Source organism: Balaenoptera acutorostrata, chromosome 11, assembly GCF_949987535.1.
Source record: "Balaenoptera acutorostrata chromosome 11, mBalAcu1.1, whole genome shotgun sequence".
In the NCBI taxonomy this organism is placed as follows: domain Eukaryota; kingdom Metazoa; phylum Chordata; class Mammalia; order Artiodactyla; family Balaenopteridae; genus Balaenoptera; species Balaenoptera acutorostrata.
In genome coordinates, this window is record NC_080074.1 from 102,976,657 (window position 1) to 103,004,585 (window position 27,929).

General features: G+C 46.8%; 1 protein-coding gene and 1 long non-coding RNA gene across 2 annotated transcripts in view; one reads left to right on the plus strand and one right to left on the minus strand.

Annotated features, from left to right (window-relative positions):
- The window catches only part of CCND2 (cyclin D2), a 28,079-nt gene extending 26,347 nt beyond the window's left edge, over nt 1-1,732 (minus strand). Inside the window, exon 1 of the mRNA XM_007170213.2 lies at nt 1,244-1,732. Within this exon, the coding sequence (XP_007170275.1) occupies nt 1,244-1,438 (195 nt within the window). The 5' untranslated portion in view covers nt 1,439-1,732. The remainder of the gene's footprint in view (nt 1-1,243) is intronic.
- On the plus strand, nt 1-27,929 carry LOC130709197 (uncharacterized). The gene is made up of 2 exons (XR_009009692.1): nt 1-435; nt 26,082-27,929. It is a non-coding gene; the product is annotated as an uncharacterized LOC130709197 (long non-coding RNA).

Genomic DNA, 27,929 nt, shown 5'->3' on the forward strand with positions numbered 1-27,929 from the left:
GGGAGCCAGCGCCGCGCAGCCTGGGCGGCCGGAGTCGGAGCAGGGGAGACGGGTTCAAAAAATAATTAAAAATCGAGGAAATACCCCAGACAAGCCCTTTCGCCGTGAAAACCCTACAGAGGACCCAGGCTACCCGCAGCGGAGGTTTGGGGTGCCGGGAAGGTCTGGACCGCGACCCCTGGGGCTTTGGATACCGAGGGGGAAACTTGCAGGGGTGAGCGCGGCGGCGGGAGTGTCCGGCCGCGGCCCACAAGGGCAGAGGCCGGGGACGGTGGCGAAGAGCTGGGGGACAGACGAGGACGGGGAGCCGCCGGAGAGAGGCGCGGGGGGCTCCAGCCTCTCCTTCGGGGGGGACCCGCTATCCCCCCTGCACACACCTCCTCCCCCCTCCCACCCCACCCAGATCTCCGCACCCAGGAAACTGAAGGCCGAAACGTAAGTAACCTTCGTGAGGGAGGGGGGGATCGGGGGCGAGGGCGCCATCAGAAGTGGGGGGCCGGGATAGTGGGGTGCGAGGGGGAGCGGGCGACGCGTTCCAGCCTCTCCACCCCGAGTTTACAAAGCAACATGGCGAAACCACGGCAGGTCCGGAGCCGTGCAGACGTGGGCACAAGGCTCGGTCCGCGAGGGTTCGGAGCGAGGGGAAAGAAGTGGTTCTTTTGGGTTCCCCGAAAACACACGTTTCTTCAGTGTGACTTCCGGGGCTCCTGAATTCCCCGTTTCTCTTCTCCTCCCTCCGCCCTCCGCCCTCCCCCCTTAAGTGCCAACGCGGAGTCGCGACCACAGGCGGGGGTTGGGGGGGGGACCCGAGGCTAGGACGAATTTGCCCTGGCCTTTGTGGGGGGGCTGATTTTTTAACTTTGGGGTCCCGGCTTCCCGCTCCTACTCCCTTCTTCAAGGCACTGAAAGCAGCCTCGGCTTCGCAAAAGACAGGTCGGGGTTGGGGGGGGGGGAGGAGGCAGCCACATGCAGGCACCCGCGCGCGGGATGCTCCCCCACCCCCGCCCCGGGACAGCCTCGCTGCTCCCAGATTTGCCTCCTCCCTCCTCTCCCCCTCCCCCCGTTAATCTTGCACCCCGCAAGGAACAGAAAGGAAGCCACGCGTCTCGCCGAGGGCACGGGGTAACCTCTCGCGCAGTAGCGGGGAGGCGGGCGCGGAGGCTGCCCTCTCGCAGGTTCAGGGTCCCCGCGTGGGGTCTGGGGTCCGGGCGGGGACGGACGGTGCGCCTGCCTGCAGACCTACCTCCAGCATCCAGGTGGCCACCATCCTGCGCATGTAGGGCTGGATGTCCTTCTGCACGCACTTGAAGTAGGAGCACTGGGGAAGGTAGCGCTCCTCGATGGTCAGCAAGTTCTGCAGCACGCGGTCGTCGTGGAGCAGGTTGGCGTCCGGCACGGCCCTGCGGACCGGGTCCACCTCTCCGCACAGCAGCTCCATGGCCAGCTGGGTGCCCACTCGCGCCCCTGCGATCTCCGGACTGGAAAATTGGGGGGTTTTTTGGAGAGGGGGAGGGGAGAGGATTCCCCTTACCTCCTTCCTTTGGCTAAATAAGGGGTTTTCGGGGAAATAGCGAAGGGCAGAGAGGGAAGCTGGGGAAGAAGAGGGGAAAGGGATGGGCGGTGGGAGAGGAGCGCCCCGGGGGCTGCTGACTCTGCCTGCCCTCCCCTTCAAACTTGTCTGCTCTCCCCAGCTCGCTCTGCTCTCTGCTCTCCGAGGCAGTGACGCAAACTGGCTGGGCAGTTACTTCTCCTCCCTCTCGCCTCACCCCCCTCTCCGGTTCCTCCTCCCTTTCCCTCCCCTCCCGGTCCTCCCCTCCTCCTCTCAGTCTCTCCCTCCCTCCCTCCTTTCCCCTCTTGTTATTAAGGAGAACAGCAGCTGGCCCGACCAAACTTCAAACGCAGTCCCCCGCCCCCCGGCCCCCTCTCCTTAGCTCTCCGAGGCCCTCTCCCTCTATCCAGCCCCGCAAGCCAGGGGCCCCGGAGAGGGGAACCCACAAAAAAAAAACCCCACCGATTCCTACTTATTTCCTCTAATTGCGCACATTCTGTAGGTGCATCCTGCCAAAATACGACCCTCCGACTCTGGCTGCTTCAAAACTTATCCTAATACTCCCGCCCATGTATTTTAAGATCCAGGAATGACGGGTAGATTACTTGAAGATGAGGTGGGCTCAGACAATTGAGAAATAGATCCTTTACGTGAGAAAGAAAGAGGGCGATTTGAGAAAACAGCAACTTCGCATACCCAGAGAAAAAGGTTATGTCCCTGAAATTTATGTTCCTGATCATGTCGAAGCTGTTTCCAAAACCCGATTAAAGGGACCAGAACTACGGCGCCCACTCCAACCCCCGCCCCCGCCCCCTCCCGCAGATGTGTTGGGGGGAGGGGTGAGTGTCCGGAGGGAGGGGGCGCTTCTCCGACGTGATAGAATGTGACCCAGGAGCAGAAACCATCCCGTTCTTGGGGCGCCGCAGGCGCCACTGGGAGACGCGGGGAGGCGCCCCGAGCCGCCGCAGGCCGGGGGCAGGGCTACCAGCGGTTCCGCCGCGGCCAGCGGCCACGCAGGAAAAACCCGCTTCCTCGCCCTGCCTCTGCTGACAAGCCGCCCGAGGTGTCTGCGCCGAGCGTGGCCACACTGATACAGCTTTCTAGGAAATAGCCCGGGAGGAGGAGGGGAGAGGGGCGAAAGAGGGGTAGGTTTGGCTCCCCCTCTCTCCCCCGGCGCCAACGACACCACCCCTTCCTTTCCTCCGAGGCCCAAGAGTTCCACCCCGGGTCCCTCGCCTGCACCCTCGCGGACCCTCCGGGTTCACGCGTCGCTCGCAGCCAGGGCTTTCTCCCCGCGAGCGGAACTACGGTGGAGACGCAGCCAGCGCGGTCGGCTCTGACACGTGCTCCAATGCATCCTCGGGTCAAAGCCGCTTTTAGAGGGGATCTGGTGGCGTTTCCTCACCTCCTTCCTCCCGCCACCCCCAACCCTGCCCGTCCGTGCTATTTCACTCCGGGAAGAAAGGGAGTGGGCCCAGGGCCCGCGGCGCGCTGGCGGAGCTGGCACGTGCGCCGAGCGCGGCGTGGGTAGGGTCTCTGGAGACACACCGAGGTTGGCCCAGGACCTCCCTCGCTGAGAAAGGGGGCCCGAACCGGGGCGCGAGGGCAAGCGGGGGGAGGGGACAGGCTGGGTGAGCTGTGAGCTCTGTTCCCTGAAAGGAGGGGGAGGTGGAATAAAGAGGGCGGGGAGCGCATAAACCAGAGGTGCGAGCGATTAACCCTGGCCCCGGGGCCAGCCCCTTTCCACGAGGGTGGGGCGGAAGGGGTGGGTGGGTGGGTGGAAGGGGGATATCGCTTTAAAAGGGTGAGTAAGAGTTTGGGGCGCCGTCTCCCCTCCCTCTATTTGCATAGCCAATAGCTCTGGGTCTCCTGCTACTGCGCGCTGATTGTTACCGGGCAGATTACTTTTTTTTTTTTTTTTTTTTTTTTTTTTTTAGTAGGACGCGTTCCCCGCTACATCAAAAGGAAGCCAAGGAAGGGAGGGCGGAGGGAGAGCGGGGACTGGGGCGGGCGAGGGCTGGGGAGAGGCCGGGGCGCCGGCGACCTTATCAATAGCCTCGGGAATTAGTATCCAATCGACTGTATGTAAAGAGAGGGGAGGGAAGGGGCGGGCGAGGAGAATGTCTAATTGCGGTGGAAGCCATTAGCTTTCGGGAAGAAAAAAAGCTCGCTGAAAAACCCAAGTTGCAAACTCAAAATGAAACAGTCCCGCGCGGCGGATGACAGTCGGGGCTGAGTACGGTGTTCCTCGGAAGACAGCGGGTCCCCAACAATCACCTATTGATTTCAGTCAACGTGGACTTCCCGACTCAGGCCTTGAGTCACTCCGGATAAATACGTGAACTTAACATTTTAAGACCCCATAAAGGACTTACTCAAACTTCAGCTCAGCCACCTTTGAGCGGATCAAAGAAAGCTGTAGGGGTAGGGGGTGGGGGGCAGTGTGGGCGAGAGAGGTATTTTTAAAGTATAAATCTGCCCCGACAGGCAAGGACAGAAGCCGGCGAGGGCTCCCAACCTCTTGACATCACTTGGTAACTAACCCAGCACGGCCTTTTCTCCACCTCCCTGCAGGGAAAGCATCCCGAGCCCTGGTTCCCCTGAAGAGGGGCAGCGGGGGGCGGGGAAGAGGCGGGTGGTCGTCCTCCGGGCCTCGCCCACCCTGGGGAGAAAACCTGGGTGGTGAGGCCTCAAGTCTCGGGAGCGGCGAGCCGAGGGGCCCCCTCTCCCCTTCCCTCCCCACAGCCCCAAACCCGTCTGGCTTTACTGAGAAATTCCGGCGGGGAGCGGGGCCGGGGGGCGGGGGACAGGCGGCTGTGAAGGGGAGGGGCGCGGGCGGATGCCCTTCTCCCCGCCGCCCTCTCCGTCCACCCAGACCCGCGAGTGCGGGCGCTCCCCGCGTGGCAGGCTCGCCCCTTCAAGTTCCCCATTGACTTCCCCTTCCGATTACGGACTGTTCCCGAACTGCAACCTCGCAGCGAATCCGTCCCCCAGTGGTTCAGGCTCCAGGGCTCGGGGTGGGGCGTGCGAGGGTGCGGAGGTTGGCAGGAATGTCTCCGCGAGGCTTGGACTGGAAACTGAGTTTTCCCTTTTGGTCGCCACTCCGACCATGTGTTAAAACTTTAATTTTGCTTGCTAAAAAGCACTCCTCCTCGCACGCGGGGAAAGGCACGTTGCCTTCTGGGCAAACCTGCGCATTTTCTTTTGAGTGTAGCCTTAGGTTTAGAGAAAAAAAAACAAACGTCTGTGCTCTGGCTTTTAAGTCAAAACTGGTCACTGTAGGGAAAAAAAAAAAACCACAAAATATTGGCTCTTCCTTATTCCTTTTTCACCCCTCAAGGGGGGGAAAAAAAAACTCCTTCCCTTTGTAGGATCAATGATAACCTTTAGCGAACGTCAGTTTTACTGGACTTTTATTCCCTCCCTGGCCGGCTCACCACCCCTCGCGTTGTGGAGTTTCGGTTGGAAAGTGTACAAACCCCTGTAGGTGCAGGGTGTTTATAGGCACATTTCTGCAGGAACCTGCAACGCTAAGCACACTTACGCCCCAGCTCACCTGGCGGATGCCGCCCAGCCAGGTGATCCCGCCGTCGGCTACAAGCTACGTCCCCTACGGGCGCTCTGGCGGGGTGGGGGGAGGGGAGTGAGTTCGGGCTCAGGCGCCCCCGCCACCCCTAACTCCCCCTCCCCCCACCCCCACCCCCCAGAGCAGAGCGGTGTATTTCTCCATTTAGGGATGGACGGGCAGTCAAAACCGAAAACCCGACGGTCACTTGAAAGTAGATGGCCAAGGGTCCGAGTCTCGGCTCCAGGAGCCCGGAGTACCAGGGAGGAAGCCGAGGAGGTGCAGAAGGAGGGGATGGGAGGGAGTGGGAAGGGAGTAGAAGCAAATTGGAAAAATGTGCGAAAGGAAGAGGGACAGGTCGGGAACTGGAGCTCACGGGGACAGAAGGTGGGTGGGGACGAGCCGCCGGGTGGCTCCCCGCGCCAGGCACTGGGACCCAGGTGTGAGAGCGCTTCCGGGGCCCCGCACGGCAGGCCCCCGCCCGTGGCAGCCCCGGGGCGCCCAGACCCTGCGGGGATAGACACGGGCCGGCCTGCGCTCTCCAGCCGCCCTCCCTGGGTCCGAGCTTACACCCGGTCTGCGTGCCTAGGGCGGCAGATGCGACAGGCGTGGGTCAGGAACGCCTGCCGTCCGTTTGCCCCCCTCGCATCTTCCTCCCCTCCCTTGGAAAAAAAATAAAAAGTAAAGAGACCCGAACTTTCCCCCTCTTCCTGTCTGATTCAGCTGCCTCACGCGGCCGAAAATAGCCCTGGAAGTGCCTTCGCTTTATAAAAGTGACTTTTCCAGTAAGATCTGGGGCGGGGGGCGTCTGCCCCCCGGCGTCGGCGGGGCCCGGCCTCCGGGAGGAAAGGGAACCGGCCGGCTCGCTCCTTCGCCCTCCCCTCCGGCGCCCGGGAGGGGCCCGCTGGGCAACGGAATCGCGCCTCCGCCGGAGGAGCCAACACGCGGCTTTTTCGCGGAATTTTGACGTCACCCACACGTGGGGGGAAGGGGCTGGGAGAGCGAGAGGAAGCGGCGGGGGAGGGGGCGGGCGGGGGCGGGCGGCGGCGGCGGCGTGGCCCGCCCCTAGCGGAGGGCGCTCCGGCCTCGCGCCCCCGGCCGCCCGGCTCGCTGGGACCCGCCGTGCGCGCCCGCCCGGAGCCAAATGGCAACCCTCTCCCAGGCCCTCCCTGCCGCGCCCCCGCACCTTCCACCACGAGGAGCTGAGTTTTCTCCCTTTGAAATCGCGAGCTGCTCTCAGCTCCGGGAAAACCTGATTCCTTTGCGTTGCCGTCCAGTTGCGCTCATTGGCGACGTCAGATTGAATATCGCGATTGCTGGTCGCGACGCGCCGCCACCTAGCTCTCCGCCGTCTCTCCAGCGGGGGAGACGTGGGTGTGCTTTCTGTTCCTCGGTAATGAGTTCTGCACTTACTTGGACGCCAGTTTTTTACGCGCGACTTATTCCTCCCTGGTCCCCCCGCCCCATCCACTATTTCGATACCAGCTGGGTTGGCTGACGCTGTGAAAATTACATGTGACATCCATCTCCCGAGGATGCATAGAAGCAGTTTTGGACGAATTTTACTTTGTTAGGAGCAAATCCGTCCAGAAATACGCCCGTCAAAAGAGTTCCACAAATAAATGGGCAAGCGTTTAGGGCGACTCCCCTCCCACTCGCTGGATACCCCCAGGGTGTCCGTGCTCGTGGAGAACCTTCTAGACCCCAAGAGCTAAACACTGCAGCTGCAGAGTGAGTCCGCGCACCTTCATTTCCCCTCCGTGTGGGCGAAGTCTTTTTAATCTTTCAGCCTGGGGGGTGATATCAGAAGTGTGCCACTCTTAAAACCCACGGTGACAATGCTGAGTTTATACTGAAATTTACAAGGAGCTCTGTGGGACTATTTGGGAGAAAAATAGTCAGTGTGAACTGGGTTTTACCTCAGTGAGGTATAGAGAATGTTGCAAGAATCAGAGGCAGAAAGCTAGGGGCTTCTTTGAAAATGTGCTCGTGAGGTGGAATTACTTGTTTCAAATGTAAAGGAGGAGCTTTCTGTTTGAATCAGTTATGAAGTGTGGAACTGTTTCTTTTTGAAGATGACAGACTTTGGTTATGACCATTCTTGCTTCGTTTTAACACATTCCCTCTATTTTTAACTTATTATTTATTTCTTTTTCGTTTAATGGTTGCTGTTCTGACCCAAGAGACTTTGTTTTGTTTCTTCTGGGGGGAAAAAAGAGTTAAAATTAATGAAAATGTCCATACTTGCTGTTGAAGGTCAATCTGAGTGAACTATATTTAAGAGAGCTTTGCTTTTTGGTGCCTGATTTGATGGACCCTTGATTTGTATGTACAAAGGTAGAAAAACAGAATAAATTATTGAAGGAAAAAAAAAGGGAAGGAGCCAAAGAAGTGTTTGAAAAACCAAAAAGACAAATGTCTTTTAAATTTTACTCCTGCTTCATTTTAGACATTTAAGTTCGGGGAGGTCATATTAAACGTTTTATAGGTTTAAATCCTTAGTAAAATGTCAAGACTACCCCTACCAGAAATGTTTCTGGAGCAATAGTCATTTTTATTTGTTTTATAAAACTTAAAAATGTTTTTATAAACATTTTGCCCAAGTTCAAACGTTCATTTGCCTTTAAAATGTCCACTTTCCTAGTGTGATTGAATATTCTTTTGATTTTGTGGCTTTATTCAGCTGTGTATTAGTTACAACCAAATCGAAGCAATGTAAACTATTTCTAACAAATAGTCCTTATTTCATATTTTATTTTTCAGCCTTTAAACACAAGGATGGCCAGCATTTGTTAGTATAGTTTATAGCATAACTCTGCAACACCCTGAATTCATATTCTCCAAACTTTAAAAAACTCATTAATAAAAACCGGAGACATAATTTTCTTGTTGAGGTTTTGGGTTGTTTTTGTTGTTGTTTGTGGCTTTTTTCCCTGGTGGCAAAATTCAGGAGGGAGATTGAAAATTTTTCTAAAATTATTTTCTTGGTGATCTTTTGTTGGCATTTTTTATTTGAAATGTGAAATAGATTGTTTTTAAAGTTTTATAATCTTTAAAATGTGCACCTCTGGAGAGAGATGTTCTTTCTATTTTAGGATTGACCTGAAAGCAAGCAGTTTGTATAAGTATGCTAGACAATCCAAGCTAGGATGGATTTAGACTCCTAGGAGGAATGCATTTCCTTTTTGCTCAGCCTGAAGTAAGGGCATCTGCTCTTACATGAACTTGAAACAAAGTCTGCGCCTATGCATTGTGTAAACAACTTAGAAAAGCACAAATTCAGAGGAGAGGGGTTTATGTGGAAGGTGAAGTTAGAACAGAAAATCCTAATTTATTTCTGCTGTTAGCCATCTCAAATCACACTTTCATTGTGGTCCCATCAGCTATAAACCAAATAATTTTTTCTTTATGACATATAGAGGTGTGTTCCTTCAAGCCCTATTTAATAATGATGATGATGATAATCGATAATAATAATTCCGCTGTCTCCTTCTCTTCCAATAAGTGTGTGTGAGTCTTCACTTTATGTTTCTTTAAAAATTGTGATCGAATTGTAAGGAAATGGATTCCGAAGTTAGGTTTTTGCCCTGGGAAACAACACCAAAAGGGCTCAATTTTGTGCTTTTGAAAATAAAAAGTCACCAAAATTTAGTAGACCTATTGCTTAAGGGAAGAAAACAAAATGCACAGGATTAAAAATGAACAGGAAAATTCCTTTGCCTAACTGACAAATCCTTCCTTACCTTCATCGTGCCCACATATGTTTCCATTTTTGAGAGTAGCGAGGTGGTCCATCTAGCTAATGCAAACTCAGGACCTAAAGTCTTTTCCTGGTGTCAAGGAAGATGTTCTAAAGAGAATGGTATGGGTTTACGTAAGGTTTTGGAGGAAATGTCTTACATCTGGCATCTCACAGTCACCAATTATTTCAGGATCATGAAATATCATTTTAAAGAAATATTTTGAGAGAGAGGGGAGTCTAGATCATGCATTACATCTGGACAGCCATCTTGTGTGTGAGGTCTTCCTGAAATCATTTAAACTCAGGAAATTTAGTTGTTTCAAGTAGCAGCCCATGAGCTCCCTTTTGTATAATTCCAATAAACTGGTGAATAGCAAGTTTTTCTACCCCCTACTTCTGAATATATATTCTTCTAATGTTTCTCTTTTTTAAATAAAATGGTGTACCTAATTTAAAATTTCCCTAACATAATATAGACTAAGGCTCCAATTTACTTGCCTTTGTACAAGGAAATTATTCAGATAATTACTCTTTGTAGTGTAATTACCCGCAATTTTATGTCATCTAGCAAATGATTTAAGTAAGTTGGTAATCGAACTCCAGTGAAATTTGCTATACTTGGGATGAAAACCATACTTTATCTCGAGGAATCAAGGTCTGACCTTCCATTTAGACACTTAGGACTTTACCTAGGCTGCCTGTATATTTCACTCAGTGGAACTCTTTTCAGATTTAGGGAAGCCTGGCTCTCTGTTATAGATTAGATGTAGTCTTGCTTGGAAACAGGGGAATGGGCTGTGGACCCTCATGACATTTTGGCCCGTCACAGAATATGCCTTCTGTGTCTGGGAGTCTGCAGTTGAAATTCTATATAGTATTCATCAAGGTATTCATGCTGAGCGATCACATATGTGCTAAACTGATAACATCACAGGTCTCTGCGCAGATACATCAGAGCATGTCGGGGGCACGCTTCAGATTTGTAAGGTAAAATTCAAATGGTTTTAATGAAGGAGTCAAATATGCAGAGGTTTCTGTGCTCTGGAGAGTGCTTCTGGCTTTTGTGTTTTATTCTTTCATTTATTTGGTACAAGCTGAGTCCTTACCAGGTACCAAACGGTGTGCTAGGCATCGGGGATGTCGTGGGTATGTAGTTAGACTCTCAGTGAATGTTTTGTAAGGCTGGCAAGAAGGAAAAAGAGTTGAATAATACAGTCCCTTTCCCTAACAAGCCCGTTGTCTAGGGATCAAGCCTGGGAAAGAATTAACATCCTATACATGAATGCTTTAAGAAAATAATAAAACATAGAACAAAAGGCATAGAATAAGATGCCATGCTTTACCCATCTTCCACCACCTACCTTAACGCAGGGGCATGGAAATTTATCTTTTCTTTAAAACTCAGTCTAGGCAAGTAATTATTCCTTGGATTGCATAGTAGTTTTTTAAATTATTTTTCTTGAATATTGTTCTTAATAAACTATTGGAACTTGTTGATTGGATGTCTGGGTTACATGTCTAGGGTTTGGTCAGTCCTTTTAAAGTAGCCAAACCCCTTCTTGGTCCATCAGACTGCGAGCAGTGCTTTCTTTGAGTAGCTGTTTTTCCCAGAGCATCTGTTTCTCGTCTGAATGAACCCTCCCTGAATCTGACAAGACTATTGATTAGCATTTCACTCCTTTGGTTAGGGAAGTTGAGGTCAGAGTGGATCATTTACTTGTCCTGAATCACCCAGATGTTCACAGAGCAGAATGTAGACCTCTGATTATAAGCTCAGTCGTCTCCTAAAATAGATGCAGAAAACATTGTCCTTGTCATTGGCACCATGGTGGTGAAATGGCCAGGCTAGGAGTCAGAATGTACACATTCTAGTTCCAGCACTGTGACCTGGGGATAGCGTCAATGTTTCCATTTCTTTTCTTTTTTTTAATTAATTTTTATTGGAGTATAGTTGCTTTACAATGTTGTGTTCGTTTCTGCTGTACAGCAAAGTGAATCAGCTATATATATACATATATCCCCACTTTTTTGGATTTCCTTCCCATTGAAGTCACCACAGAGCATTGAGTATAGAGTTCCCTGTGCTATACAGTAGGTTCTCAGTAGTTAGCTGTTTTATACATAGTAGTGTATACATGTCAATCCCAATCTCCCAGTTCATCCCACCCTCCTTCCCCCCTTGGTATCCATACATTTGTTCTCTACGTCTGTGTTTCTGTTTCTGCTTTGCAAATAAGTTCATCTGTATCATTTTTCTAGATTCCACATACAAGCGATATTATATGATATTTATTTTTCTCTTTCTGACTTACTTCACTCTGTATGACAGTTTCTGGGTCCATCCACGTCTCTGCAGATGGCACTATTTCATTCCTTTTTATGGCTGAGTAATATTCCATTGTATATATGTACCACCTCTTCTTTATCCATTCCTATGTCGATGGACACTTAGGCTACTTCCATGTCCTGGCTACTGTGAACAGCACTGCAGTGAACACTGGGTACATAATGTTTCCATTTCTGATGTTCCTGCCTCATCTACAAAATTAGCTAGCTGGAGTAAATGATCATTAAGTTCCCTTTCAGCCCTAAATTTCTAAAGTTCCTGTGGCTTTATCACCATCATCATCATCATCATCATCAAAATAGGAATCCTATCTTATAGCACCTTTTATGTATTTTATGTTTTACGTAAAAAATTCTTAAATTGTGGATTTAGGTATATGTATTCTCACTCCATAGGTATCTGGGAGATATTAACTCATCATGGATTGAAACCTTTTAAATTCACTTCCTTATATAGATGAGCATTTGCTGCGTGTTGTCAGCTGATGGAAAGACTTCTTTCCTTGTCCTAAGTCAATAGAATAGGATGGCAGCCTTCAAACTTTTTGAAATGTGAAAATATATGGAATATAGCACTGTTCCAGGGGGCTTAAGAAAATCTCAGCACAAAAGTTAAACTAACCTAGCGCTTATTCCTACAAGTCAAACACAACCCCCCTTACAGCACATATCGACATAGAGTTTTGGATGGACCCTAACTTCCAGATCCTTCTTTAGGTGGTCTGACTAAGTGACAGCTCAGAGACTGTGGGCCTCTTTCAATCAGGCTTACTCTGAGCTACATGGAACTCACGGAGCATCAGGTAGCTTGTTTGGTGAAAAGAGAAGCAAATTTCCCAGCATTGCAATCGTTAGACAAGATATCCCTCCTTGCTTTCTGGCATGTCCTAATAGCTAGGAGTAAGCAAGGAAAGCTTTCTGCTCTGTTGCACTTTTCTTCCTCACTTTTCATTGCTTTGAACATGTGACAAATTTCATTCATTGGGGTTCTTTGTACTCCACCAAAATCCACTTAGATGTAAATTATTTGCTTTATAGAATTATATGTTTGTAGACATGTTTCCTTCTTAAAAGTGTGGCTACTGAGAAAGAGAAACTGGTAGTAATTAATAAGCAATTACGTTTGGGAGAGTTTCTGGACAGTGTTCTATGTAATTTTTTTAAACATATGGTATATAGGGTCATGGAGAAAGCACTAGACTTGGGGTTGGGAGAGGTGGGATCTAGTCCCCATTATGCCATAGGCTGTGTAACTTGGGGCAAGACTCTTATGGGATTACCACATTTTAAGGTTGTCAGTCCCTACCCCCATCTATCACAGAAGAACACCTTTAGAGCATCCCTGACAGATAAAAGTGATGTCTTTGCTCAAATATTCTACTGATGAGGAACTCATGTCCTCTAAGTTATCCCCATTGTCTGTTCTAAGTTTATACGTTCTTTCTTATTGAGCAAGATGCCCCATCAGCATCACTGGTGCGTGTCTGCTTACTGTTGATGGGCGGTGCTTTGCCTTATAGGATCTTCCCAAGAACCACGTGCCATTAGGATCCTGAAGGACAGAGGGGTTCGATGACTTACTCAAAGTCATTGAAAGCTAGTCAGGGGCCCCAAACCGCCTGCTTCCAGGCAATTTCTTCCCGCATATGTTGTCCCTGGCCACTGGGACAAGACAGAACTAGCTGTCTCCCTCGTTTATACTGACACTTGGTCAGATATTTGAGGGTGCCGTCCCTTCATCCATTTCTCTTCAGCTATTTTGAGGGATGCTGGCCCCTCATTAGCGGGCTGCCCTCCTCTGGATCCTGACTAGTTCATTGATTTCCATCTCCAAGTGTGGTATCTTTCTTAATGCGTCACTAATGAGAAGGAGCAGCTTGGAACAACTTCAGAAACCTGCAGATCATCAAGGTGGTCACAGAAAAACACACTGCAGCCCTGGACCACCCTTTGGCTCCTCTCACTCCATTTTCCTGGTACCACTGAGGCATCCCGCAGTAACACTGAGGACATACTAGTCTAGACAGGAAAGAGAAAATGGTTATCCCATCTTCTGGAGGCTGGTTTTGCTAATGAAACCCCAAATGGCACTCCATTTTCTCATCTATAAGTTGGGTGAGTTAAACTATGGGTGATCTTACCTTATCTATGTTCTGTGGCCCCAGGGAACAAAACGAGTGATTCTGATAAAACGTTAGAAAGAGGCATATTTCTGCTCACTTAAAGAGCTTCTTCTGCAATCCATTGCAACATAGCAAGGGTTACCTTCAGTAATCACATAAAGGACCTATAGTAGTAACTAATTAGGGATGTTACGAGGAGATCGATGAGTCACTTATTGACCCTGAGCCTAGATGTCCTCCTCTGTAACATTGGGGTAATAATATCCATAGCAGAGTGGTTGTAAGGAATAAATGTTTGTAGCGTACCTAGCACAGTGCTTTGGCGTGCTATTAAGCACTGAGATAAAGCTAAGTGGAGTTATTATTACTGTTAAACTCTACTGTGTTGTGTTCTCTCAGAATCAGTGCAGCTCTAGGAGTCCATGGAATTATTAATGTATTTCATACACTCTATGAAAGTACGGACATTTCTGTACCAGATCATGGCTCTGGGGTGTCTCTACCCACTGTTTACACCACTATTGGCCAGTTACTCAGTGGCTTCTGCCAACATGGTTTAATCTCAAACCAGTTAATTCTAAACTTCCTATTACCTCGTCCTCAGAGAGACATGTACTCAGAGGTAATCTTCCAACCTTAGTAATCTTCCAACCTATGCAAGGGACAAGGGAAAACGCATCTACACAGTCATAGAAGTGGAAAGAACCTTACACATCGAATCCATTATTTATCAAAGTGAGGTAGTTGGTACATGGAGGAGCATTTGTATTTAAATGCTTTGAGGTTTATTTTAATGAGTATCAGAAAAAAACGCAACATATCAGACTCATAGTTTCACAAATATTATAATGGTATTTAAGTTTAAAAAAAGAATCCATTTAAAAAAAATTAAGTAAGTTGAAGAAGTGATATATAGATACGGGTTTTAAAAATCTGGAAGGTTGTATGAAATTATTACAGCTTAGAAAACAAACTCCAGTTCTTCCTTAGAAAACTAAGGAACAGCATCTCATTTACACCCATAATCATACAGCCTGTTAGTGGCAGTCTGGGACTAAAATAGCACCCCTCACTTCTGATACTAAAGAAGTTAAGACTTTGCATGGATTATTTTCATGTAAACTATATCGTTAAAATTTACCCATTCTTCTTGTTTCTTCTGTCAGTATTTTATTGTGACTCACAAATGGATTCTGTTTTCTGAATGGCTTTAGATACTTCTTATTGTTCATTGTTTCTGTTTTAATGATTTTCCCTACTCTGAACTTCTGGACTGGCTGCCTTGCTTTTTACCAGACCACAACTGCCTGTTACTTTTGCCTCTCCAAGTAGCTTTTCCTTCTGTCCTATCACCTTTCCAAACTTCTCTGCCTTTTTAAGGGCGGCGAAATGTCATTATTTGACTTATCTCTCAGTTCTCTGGAAAAGCTTCTTTCTCAAGCTTGTCATTATTTGACCTGACTCAGAGGTTGCTCTCTGTGAACAGCCTTATCCCCAGAGTGTTTGCCCAAAACAATCAGCGGCAATTGTTTAACATTTCAACTACCTGAGGTGGTGATATCCATTGGGCTAACAAGAAGCGACTAAGAAAAGTAAAAGGAAACACTGGGAAATGTGCTGTCCATATGGGCTTTGAACAGCTCTGACATATTCTTGGGAATCTAGAAGGTCACATGCATGTGCATGGCTTTGCATGTACACAGGAAAGACCTGAGAAAGCCCTAATTACTCACCACCAGTGGACCTTGAGCCTCTGTGCAGACAGAAAGTGATAGTTAAGAGTTTTAAACTGTCTGCCACTTGCTGAAGACATGCCCCCACCCCCAACACACACACACACACACACACACACACACACACACACACACGCACACACTGGATCTCTTGGCAAAGACTAGGAGACATACTGGTTCAAGGCATTTAAGGAAATCTCTATGTAATCATTAGCTGACTATGAAGCAAACGAAACAGAGACTTCAGTGGTTATACATGACCAAGAATACAGACTTTATGGAATTAGTTCATGAAAGGCACTAAGTAAACAAACAACAGCAACAACAACAGCAATAAAAACAACAAACCCTGCTCTCTGTGTGTGTGTGTGTGTGTGTGTGTGTGTGAATCTGATTTGCAGGGTTGCCACCTTATATTTTTTAAAACATCTAGTTTTCAATAAAAAATTATGAGACACACAGAAAAACAGGAAAGTATGGCTTAAACACAGGAAAAAAAAGCAGTGAATAGAAATCATCCCTGAGGCAGCCCAGATCTTACACTTACTACACAAACACTTTAAATCTGTTATTTAAATAGAAATATGTTCAAAGCAGTAAAGGAAACCATCTCTGAATAATTAAAGTATAAGAAATAGAGAATATTGGGACTTCCCTGGCAGTCCAGTGGTTAAGATTCCATGCTTCCACTTCAGGGGGCACGGGTTTGATCCCTGGTTGGGGAATTAAGATCCTGCATGCCGTGCAGAATGGCCAAAAAAAAAAAAAAAAAAAAAAGAAAGAAAGAAACAGAGAATATCAATAAAGAGACAAATTATTAAAAAGAATAAAACATAAATTGTGGATTTGAAAAATATAATGACTAAATGAAAATTTCACTGGCAGGGGGCTCAACAGCAGATATGAACTAGCAGAAGAAAGGATGAGCTAATCTGAAGATAAACCAATGGAGATTATCCAGTCTGAGAAACAGGAAGGAAAAAAAATGATGAAAAATGAACAGTCTCAGAGACCTGTGGACACCATCAAGCATACCAACATACATGTAACGGGAGTTCCAGAAGGAGATGGGAGAGAGAAAGAGATAGAAGAATATTTGAAGGAATAATGGCTGAAAACTCCCCAAATTTATTTTAAAACAGTACTCTACACATTCAAAAAGCTCAATAAACTCTAATTAGAGTAAACTCAAGGATAGTCACATTTATACATATATTAGTCAAACTTTCAAAAGACAGAGAGAATCTTGAAAATAGCAAGAAAAGAGCAACTCATCACATTCAAGGATTCTCAGTAATTTTAACAACTGACTTCTCATCAGAAACCATGTAGCCCAGAAGGCAGTAGGATGACATGTTCAAAGTGCTGAAAGCAAAAGACTGTCAACCAGGAATTCTGCATCTGACAAAATTATCCTTCAAAGATGAAGGAGCAATTAGGATGTTTTCAAATAAGCAAAAACTGAGAGTTTGTTGCTAACAGACTTTCTTTACAAGAAACACTAAAGGGAGTTCTTGTGGCTTAAGTGAAAAGACACTAGATAGTAAGTCAAATCCACACAAATAAAAAGCACAAAATAAAAAGTAAATGTAACTGCATAGGTAAGTGTAAAAGGCAATATAGATGTAGTTTCTTTTTTGGTAACAGTTTTCTTCCCCTATCTAATTTAAAAACCAATTGCAGTAAGCAATAATTATAAAACTTTGTCAATAGGCTTATAGTGTTTAAAGATGTAATTTGTATGACAATAATAGCACAAAGGAGTGAGAGGGAACAGTGCTGTACTGGAGTAAAATTTTTGCATACTATTGAAATTAAGTTGGTATTAATCCATTGTTTTAAGTTAAGATGTTAACTGTAATCCCAGGACACCCACCAAGAAAATAATTTTTTTTTAAAAAAAAGGAAATGAAACAATAAGAATTTAAATGACACACTTGATAATACTATTCAACACAAAAGAATCCATCAATGGAAAATAGAAGAACAAAAAAGGCATAATAGATATAAAAAACAAAGAGCAAAATGGCAGGTGTCAATTCTACCTTACAGTAATTACATTAAATGTAAATGAACTAAACAGTTCAATCAAAAGGAACTGTTTGGAAGAATAAAGAAACATGATCCAACTATATGCTATCTACAAGAGACAAACTTTAGATTTAAAGACATAAATAAATTTAAAGTAAAAAGATGAAAAAATATTTATCATGCGAACACTAACCAAAAGAGAGCTAAAGTGGCTATGCTAACACCAGACAAAATAGACTTTAAGACAAAAATTGCTACTAGAGACAAAAAGAACAACCGATAAAAGGGTTAATTCATCTGGAAGACCTAACAGTTATAAACATTATATGCCCCTAATAAATGAGCCCCCAAAATACATGAAAAAAGATCTGTTTTATATTGAGCAGGAAACTGCCTCTGTTACTTTTACTCCATGTACTTATTTCTGCCCTCTGGAGCCTCACGAAGTAAGTCTAACCCCTTTGTGACTAGAGAGTTCTCCAAATATTTGAAGCCAACTCTCATGTCTTTTCTCACTTTCAATTTTTATGCTGCTTTGCCTTATAAAAATTTCCCTAGAACTCAATTATGTTCACTTATAAAGAAATCTACTGCAGTGTAGAGCAACTGCAAGAGCAGAGCCTACTTTCATAGAATTTCAGAGTTGGAAGGAAACTGAGATTATTTTTTTCCAAATCTCTAATTTTATAGATGAGTAAGCTGGGGCTCAAGCTGGTTATATCATTGAGCTGGTTAATGGCAGACTAACATCCATAATCTTGGTTTCCAAACCCCTTGCCTAGTGTTTATTCCAACATTTTCCTTCCATGATAGTTTCTTCCACTTTGGTACTGAGGAGGGTTGCTGGCTTTGGGTAAGAGAGAGGCTAAATAACTCTTCTTTCTTCCCCCTTCTTTTAGCAGTACCTGGCATCCTTCATCTTGAATTTGCCATAGAAGAAGAAAGCTAAGAGTAATGGAAGGAACTGTACTGGGTATTAAAATATATGGATTCTCATCTTTTTTGGTCACTGACCAATTTCTGATACGTTGGATAAGTCACTTCAAAAAATAATAAGAAATACTGTCTATTGAGCACCTACCGTTTACCAGGCCCTGTGCTAGGCACTTTATCTACAAGCCTCATATATGTGTTCAGATGTGTTCCTTTCTTATCTGTAAAATAATCAGGTTATACCGTATGTTGTCTGTTGTACCGTCAAGCTCCAGAGTTGCGTGATTGTAAGGAGCTATTAGGGCGTTCTTATGTAATAGTTCCTGAGGGTTCATCTTGATCCCCCTCCTTCCTGTTTCCTAGCTGGCAGTGGTAGGGTTGCTGTAGAATAGTTGCTGTAGACTTCTCTCTACAGTGAGTCCATGAGTTGTGATGTCCTACTCTAGCCTCCCAAGAGGCTTTCCATTTTCCGTAGGATTTGGCTGGACTCTTACTGGTCCCTTTCAGGGTTTCCAGGATTGTATTCTCTGCCCTCTTCTCTCTGTAGATTCTCCCCATGGACCTTTGATTCACTCTGGTGGCTTCTTATTTTCCCTGTGGGCTCGGAGAAGTCGAGTAATTTAGAGAAGGTCCCTCAGCTTGTATATAAATGGCAGACTTGGCAGCTGTCTGACCCCACTGCCTTTGTTATCCCTGGTATAGCATGATTCCTGTCTCTGACAGTTCACTTGATCTAATTTTCCCACCCTTGCTTAATACCTTGCTCAAGCCCTGCCTTCTCCACCAACTCAGCCTGGCCAGCTTCTCATTCCTCTCAATTTACCCAGCAAGTGTTGTCTGAAGTACACATCACGCACCACCTTGGGACTTATGCCTTGGGAGACTCTATGGCTTAGTGGTTATGAATGCGGGGTCTGGAGTCAGAGGGCCAAAATGGGAATCCCAACGCTACTACTTATAAGCTGTGCAACCTTTGGAAAACTACTTAACCTCTCTGGGCCTCGGTTTCCTCAATTACAAACTAGAGATGCTAGTAGCACTTACTTCCTAGGGTTGTTGTGGGGATAAATGTGAATTGATTCCGTCACCAGTTCTAGGGGTAAGCCCTGATTGGCCCAAGCTGATGGACATAATCCCATCCATCTTGCCAGAGTGATTGAGTTAGACTTGGGTACACGAACTTGACTAGGCCAGAGCGACCTTCAGGACTGAAGTTTGACAATGTGGTCTCAAATGTGAGGCCTGGAGTTGCTAGAGCCATTTTGTTTTACTAGCAGGAAGCCAGCCTGAGAACAAAGCTGACACAGAGAGTAAAGCAGAGCTGAGAAAAATCAAAGAGAACTAGAGCTACAGGCCTGATTAAGTATCTCCTGAAGTCCCTCCGACTTCTGGAATTTTCCATTGCTTGAGCCAATTAAAAAATTTAGTATTTCAGCTACTTTGCTAGGTTTATTTTATCATTTGCAACTGAAAATATCCTAACCGATACTTATTATTATTACCTTCCCGTGTATATCCAACACTTTGTCATTAGACTGTCATGTCCTTTGGGGCAGAGACTAACTTCCTAAGCTCTGTGTTGCCGTGCTACCTGGCACGGTTCTGTCATATCATCTGTGCTTCATACCGCAATCCTCATTCCCCCCTGGTAACTATGCATTTTGAGTATCTTTTTTTTTTCTTTCTTTCTGATCTTCAGTATTCTCACTTGTTTGTTTTTTTTTTCACACCTTTATTGGAGTATAATTGCTTTACAATGTTGTGTTAGTCTCTGCTGTACAACAAAGTGAATCAGCTATACGTATACATATATATCCATATCCCCTCCCTCTTGAGCCTCCCTCCCACCCTCCCTATCCCACCCCTCTAGGTGGTCACAAAGCACCGAGCTGACCCCCCTGTGCTATGTGGCTGCTTCCCACTAGCTATTTTACATTTGGTAGTGTATATATGTCCATGCCACTCTCTCACTTCATCCCAGCTTCCCCTTCCCCCCAACCCCGTGTCCTCAAGTCCGTCTCTACATCTGCGTCTTTATTCCTGCCCTGCCACTAGGTTCATCAGTATCTTTGAGGCAGAACGAGAAGGTGGCCAGAGTCCCAAGTAGGGTGGTCCCCTGCTGCTGCTTCATCTTCTTACTTTGCTAAGATAATACGAAAGTAAAATGCTTCATAGATTAGCTAAACCTTATTGAGCCCAGGGCGTTGAACACAGAATCATCTTTTTTCTTCTCGGTTACCAATGGTTATTATTACCATGCCCTGTGTTACAAATGAGAAACGGAGGCTTACAGAGCTTATTCAACCTGTGTAGGACACGCAGCTTCTACGTACCATAATTTAGGGACCTGCTCTCAAATGACTGCATCCGTGTCTTTAAGTTCTCATTCCACTTTACAGAAAATGAAACTAGCAATCGTCGACAGTGCTTTATGGGTGTGGCTTGCCCAGGAAAGATGAAGGAGAACTCCATCATCAGACCCATGCTAAAAAATCAGCTTTGAATTGACATCAAGAGATTTGTAAATAAAGGTACATTCACTTCAAATAAATGTTTAGGTATGTATAATTCATCTTTTAATGATTTCTCACTTTCCTAACATTTTTAGATAACCCACCACCTTCCCAGTCACATCAGAGAGCTCTTTACTTTTTGGTTTTCTTTTTCTGAGCATCAGAATTGAAAAATCTAAATAGGATCCTGCCAAACATATTGTTCTCTGACTTGATTTTTTTCGTTGAACAGTAATCTCTTGGAGTCTTTCTATGCCAGTTGGTATAGACCTGCTTCATTCATTGTAAGTACAGAATGGTTTTAATAGTTACAGTGTATCATAATTTAACCACTTCCTACAATTAATGGGCATTTGGGCGTCCTCCCTCACCACTTTTTTTGCTTTTATAAATAATGTGCCATTACGCATCATCGTACTTTGCTTCTTCGTGCGTTCAGGTGTCCATGGGAGGAGAGAAATATTGAGGTCTTGATTCTGTGACCTCAAAGGTGGTCCAAGATAGAGAGTGAACACCTTGAGGTCCCTATCTTCAATGACCTCACAGTCTATAGGGGAGCAGACATGTACACACATAGCTTTCCCTTTAATATAAGAGTGAGGCAGATAGGAATCCCCTCAGTGTTACGGAAGTGTAGGAAGAGGGAGACTGAGGGGCTCAGTTGAGTGGATGACTGGGAAGGCTGCATGGAGGAGGCGGCACTTGAGTCCAGCCGTGGAGGATGGGAAGGCTCTGATGCTTGGTCTGCCCATCTTCCTATCATGGTCTTGAAACGTGCCTATCATTCGGTTGGATTCTTCATTAGGCCATTTGGTTGGATGAATAACGGTGGGGATGGAGGGGAAGGATGCTTTGAGCAAAGGAGACATAGCCCAGGAACTAAAGTGACGAAGTGCCCGGTTTCTCAGAGGGCCAAGAACTGGCTGCTGTGGCCGGAGCACACGAGCACAGGCCACCTGCAGGCCGCGCAGGGATAGAAGGATGTCACAGGCATGGACTAAAAGGCACCCAGGAGGGATTTCAGTTGGCCGGAAAAGGAGTTTTGTTCAAGATGCATGCTGAAGGTTGGGCAGAGAGTGTAAGGACAGAGCAGACAGCTCTCTGATGGGATGATGGGAACCAGACAGATGGGTCCGCATTCTTTCTAAGTGACCCCGCAGCCCCAGTTTTAGTGAATCTGTTACTGCGGCATCTCTCTGCTTCACTTTGGGGGGTTGTCTCTGCTTTGAATTCAAGTGAAATAGCCATGTGGAAGACAAACTACAAAGTTGTTGTTGTTTTTTTCAATATTTATTTATTTATTTATTTATTTGGTTGTACCGGGTCTTAGTTGCGGTTCGCGAGCTCCTTAGCTGTGGCTCGCCGGCTCCTTAGTTGTGGCATGCGAACTCTTAGTTGCGGCATGCGTGTGGGATCTAGTTCTCTGACCAGGGATCAAACCTGGGCCCCCTGCACTGGGAGCACGGAGTCTTATCCACTGCGCCACCAGGGAAGTCCCGAGACTACAAAGTTTTAGGGGAAAAAAAAAAAAACCCACCTACTTTTAGCTGCTGCTGTGTCTGCCTCCGTAAAAATTCTCTCCGTGCCCCATGAATTTCAACAGGCAGTTTATCTCCTTTGTTCCATAAAACATTAGATGTGACTTTAACGGCCTAACCCCCAAAAGATAACCTGACAGCCATCAAACATTCAGCAGCATTCCAAATAACCTTCTGCTGGAGCCTGCCTTCTACGGGGCCGTGTGGGTGTCAGACACACACAGCTGGAGTCACGCTGACATAGCTGGCATGCCTGGACCGCGGTGGAATCTCGGGGGTACCAATCACAGGCCAGAGAGAAGCCATCGGCCAGAAGAAACGACGTCAGCGTGCTCACATCTCTGCAGGAGGAGCTGTGCTGCTAGTGATGGAAATGACAGTTGCAGCCAGAGGGGGACCGTGACCCTGACGCAGGATGGGCACACACGTCAGTGATGCTGACACCGTAGAGAAGCATTCCGGGGCTTCGGGCCGTGGCCGCGCCCTTCTTCTCCTGACCCCCAACCAGAAAAATTAGGAAGAGAGCAGATTTTCCCTAAAAATACTCCCTGATCGGAATGCCCTGCCATCTTCAGGGGTCTGAGAAATCCAGAGTGGATAATAATGGCCCGAAATTCGTTAAGCACTTAACATCTACCAGACGGTGTGCTGGGCGTCTTAGGAAACATTCATTTACTTCTCGCTGCTCCATGGTGAGGTACTTTTCATAATTCCCACTTTAGGAAGGTGGAAACTGAGGCTAGAAAGGAGTAAGAAATGTACCCAAATTCCATAGCCAGTAACTGACAGAATCATGGACTTGAACCACAGTCTTTCAAAAGCAAAGCCCGGGTTCCTGACCACGGCACTCAAAGCCACGTGGCGGGTCCACAGACTCTGCGGCACCCACAGCAACCACTGTCCCAGATGGAGAAGGTCTGTGTGTTGAAGGTACAGGAAAATCCTTCGAAGGATTCTTTTTACCCCCCTGGTTTCCTGGGTGTCGGGCAGGCATGCTTAAACGTGCTGTTCATTGAACCCTGGTTTTACTTCAAGACCCCTGGCTCAGCCCAGCGAGGGGATGTAAGGATGTTGGGGATGAGGCCACTCCCTTGGGGGAGATGGGGGCTGAGCTGCAGGCATTTTTTACATCTCTCTTGAGTTTGGTCATTACTTTTCTAGCCAGGGTTGATCATCCTTTCTTTTTTTCTCTCCTTCAGGATTCTTCTTCTTCTTTTTGTTTTTATGCTATAAACCTTTATCTGACTTACTACATGTCAATTATGGTGCTAAATCACTAACATAAAACCATTAGCGGGCAGCGTCTCTTTGGTCCTCCAACAGTCAAGCGAAGTAGGTGCTGTGATTATCCTCATTTTAAGAAGATGAAGAAACGGGGGCTCAGAGAGGTTAAGTGATGTCTCCAGGGATGCCTGATTCAGTTCTCTGCTGTCTTAACCACACGGTCACAACCAGACTGTCTACTAATAGGGCCTTCGCTCTGCACAAGACACGGTTCAAATCCTTCTTTTATAGTAACTTGTTCAGTCCTCACAACAACACCATGCAGGGGCGCTATTATCCCTGTTTAACAGATGGGGAAACTGAGGCACAGAATGGGTGTGTCATTTGCGCAGGCTCACCCTGCTGGTAAGTGGCAGAGCTGAGATTGTGCTTCACTGCTTATATTTTGTGATGAAATAGGAAGACATTCCTCAGTTTGGGTTTTGTTTTTCCCTTGAAATCTTGTGCGAGGGCCGGGGGTGGGATGCCAGGGTCCTGAGAATAGAGTCTCTGAGCTGCACTGGGAAGGGGTGCCAGGGATGGCCAAGTCCCTGCAGCTCTGGAGATGGAGGGCGGTGGGGAGGGCGATGAGACAGCAGCCACAAGCCTGGGGTTTTGCCAGGGAAGACCTCAAAGCCCACTGGCGGGTTGGCACCCCTGAGCTGGGCAGTGCACCAAAACGAGTCGTGGCTTCAAGGAGACCAGCAGAACATGGTCCTTGGGAGAAGAGAAAGCCTGGGGGAAGGGCTGGCACGACCTCAGCCTTCAGATCTGAGAAGGGCTGTTCTGTGGACGAGGGCACGTAGGGAGCAGCTCTTCCAAGAGCCAGGCAAGAAAAAGTAGGTTTCTGTTTGGACAGCACCAGTGGGATTTCAGGGAGAAAGAGGGATTCAATCTGGCAACCCTGGCAGAGGGTGGCCACGGGTCCTTGCCCAGAGGAGGGGCCTCTAGAGAGAGGACATGGGCCACCCTGAAGCTGACCTCTTCATTGTGTCTGTCTTCTGAAACCCTACCCATCTTTGAAGCCTTGGTTCCATGGGCACCTCCTCCATGAAGCCCTTCCTGACCAACCATCCCCTGCACACTCGTAGAATTCACAGTTCTGTTCCAGGGGTATAAAGCCTAGGGACTCTGAGGTCCAGGCCAGTCCACGTTCATTCAGAGCAAGGGTCCCCCGTGGGCTGAGGTTCAGACCAGACATTCGGGTGATAAAAGCCTCAGATACTCTGGAAGCCAGCCTAGTCAGTCCCGGGACCTCTCTCCCTAGAAACCCCATTCTTACAGCAAACATACCCTCCCTACATACTATCCAGCTGGCCTTGGGCACTGATGTCTTGCTGCCTCTCTGGTACGGTGTCTCCTGGCCATAGCAGCTTCTTGCACGAATGCATCTCTCAGATGCTCACAAGACAGTTAACGGAGCACCTAGCACGTACCAGGCACTATGTCCAGGGATTATCTCATTTAATCCTCCCAACAACCCTACGAGTCGGCGTTATTATTACCGTATTACAGAGGAGGAACCCGAGGCCCCAGTCCTCGGCAGCTAAGGAGCCAGCTGGCCCTGGACCACAGTGTTGAAACCCCAGTCAGGCATGAGAGTCTGGGATTTGTCTCCGACTTGTCCTCAACAAGACCACGTCAAGGACCTTCTTGGTACCTCCTATAGCTCCTAGTGAGTGCCTCTGCAGAGTATTTGCTCAAGAAACGTTGGCTAATTGATTGTTCAAAGACGTTTCTAGTCTGCTTTTTCGGTAATCCATGAGTTCGGGTGCTTTTGAGAGGACAGAATAGCGTTGAGTCCTTGCTAGACAAAAACCAGGTACTTCTTGGGAGAAGTGAGAGGTTTGCAGGCAGAGTCCTAGAAAATTTTATTCCAAGTCTTCGGGGTAACCGTGACACAATAAAAAAATATATATTTGGTCTTTGTCCCTGATTCCTGACACAGAGCTCCTAACTCCCTTGGAATTTCCTGAGTGATAAGAGTGTCTTTTGTTCTAATGAGGCCACTCTTGGTGGGTCCCTCGAGAGCTTCAGGATGGAGGCTGGTCACCAAGAAGACCAAGGCATGGTTAGAGGGTTGGAACTTTGTGTCCCATCCCCCTACCTCCTGGGAGGGGAGCGGACTGGAGACTGAGTTCATCGCCAACGGCCGATGATGTAATCAATCACGCCTGGGAAGGTGGTGCATCTCAGCTCCGAGGGGACAGGAGGTCCTGTGCCTAGGATCCTTCCAGACCTCACCCTCTGTACCTCTTCTTCTGGCTGTCCATTTGTATCCTTTGTAATATCCTTTATAATAAACCGGTAACAGCAAGTAAACTGTTCCTGAGTTCTGTGAGTTCTAGCAATGATCAAACCTGAGGAAGGGGTCGTGGGAACCCCTGAATTTATGGTCGATTGGTCAGGAGTCCCGGTGGCAACCTGGGACTTGGGACTGGCATCTGAGGTTGGGAAGTCTTGTTGGCTGAGCCCTTCACCTTCGGGGTGTGCGCTAAGTCTAGGTGGTCACAGTCGGAGTTGTATCGAACCGTCAGACACCCAGTTGGTGTCCAGAGAGTTGGTTGGTGGGGGGATAAACCCCACAGATTTGGCATCAGAATTGCTGTGGGTGAACACAGTCTATAGTAGCAAAGAGAAATGTGAGGCTTTCAGGAAGACAGCTCACATCAGTTGACTGATTGACGCAGCCAATCCAAAACATTTTATTAACTGCTGTCCTTTTCTTCTGTCCTCCACTTGTAGGAGGACATATGACAAAACTGGCTCCTACAAGACTGATGTTGAAAATTCACCTTCCAGAAGATGCCCAGGCATCCGTGTAGACTGGACTTGGTCTCTACCCTCTCTGTCCTGGGCAGTCAGACCTGGTGCCTGCTGGTGACCTCAAGCCAGAAGAAGCCTCTCGCCAAGATCACCAAGAAGGTGGCATTTGTTTCTCCGTGCTGGCTAAGCTAGGAAAGCCTGGCTTCGAGAGGTTTTTTTGTAACAAGAATTGAAACCTAAAGGATTTTTTTTTTCAAATTATCCTTCAGCTGCCAGAAATGGAGTTTGGAAGAACTTCTCCAAACTCTGTAGGCTTTGGCCAATGGACCTTTTACTGTAACAAGTACATCAGAAGCCAGAAATAAATTGGGGAAGAAGGTACACACTTTACCAAAAGGTTTCTTGCTGAGCTAGACACTCTCCCACGGTGCATCTTTAAACTGAGAGCGTTTCGGACACATTTTAAATGGCTTCATTCACTTGAAAGTGAGAGCTGCCTGTTGCATTCAGAAAATCTGGTGAAGTGTACTTGATTTTGAAATCCTCAAAAATCATATCACGTTCAAGCTGAAAAGGGCATTTGAGTCTTATCTCCTCCGTTTAAAGGAGATGACACAGCGACCTGGGGAAATTAAGTGACTTGGTGGCACCTCAAGGCTTTGTCTGCGGCAGGCCATCCAGTTTCCAGCTTTCTCCCGTTACTGGGGGCCTTCTTTGCATCCCAACTACCCGACCGTCCCTGGTTAGGACTCTCTACCTCGCCCTCAGCTGCTGTCATGGATGCCTGATCATTGATTCCCTTCTGGATTTTTTTGGTATTGCTTTTTCCCGTTTTTATGGAAAATTTTCAAACATAAAGGTAAAGAATATAATATAAATAACTCCCATGTGCTCTCACCCAGCTTCTACAATTATTAACATATGGCCAATCTTCATTTATCCATACCTAGCCCCAGATTCCCCTGCTGCACAGATGATTTTAAAGCAAATCCAAATATCACGCAATTTCATCTGTAAACACTCCAAGTGTACCCATGGAAGAACCCTCTCATACATACATATACATCTACAATACAGTGATCACAACTAACAAAAATGAACGATAATTCCTTAATATCCAATTTCCCCGATTGTCCGTCTGTCACTCTTTTGCAATTGATTTGTTAGAATAAGGATCCAGCGGAAGGTTGGGTTGCAGGTATCAGGTAGCATGATTAGCTGCTCGTTCCAAGTTCTTACATGAGGATGTTTGCTGAATGAGAGGGAATAAATTACATAAGAAAAATGCTTTATGATAATTATAGATCACAGTTATCTATACCTTTATACTTCCTAAGGTTCTTGGACCCATGACCTTCATGTCTGGAGATGTTATGGGATCCAATTAGTGGTCAAGCAGAGACCACCTGTTTCCTGAAAACAACAAAGCACCATGATAACCTCCAACTCCTTAAAATTCTAGCCTCTCCTTTTAAAAGGAGAGGCTCAAGAGATTCTCACCCTCTTCGAGACACTTTTTTTAGAGAAGCTCCTGTAACCTTCACAGGAACCCTGTGAAGTAGGTGCCTTCATTCTCATTCCACTGAGGAATCCCAGGCACAGAGGGGCTGAGACATTTCCTCAAGGTCACCCAGCACTAGCATTTAAACTCAACTCTGTAGTATATTAATATATTACACCACCTGTAATATACTAGTATCGATTACAAGGCAACTGTAATTTTCAGTGTTGAAAAGTCACCTCGATTAACTTTTATCATTTTTCCCTTTTAGAATATGTCTTTGCTTTATGAAATAAAATGCCGTTTAAGGCAACTTCGACTCTTCA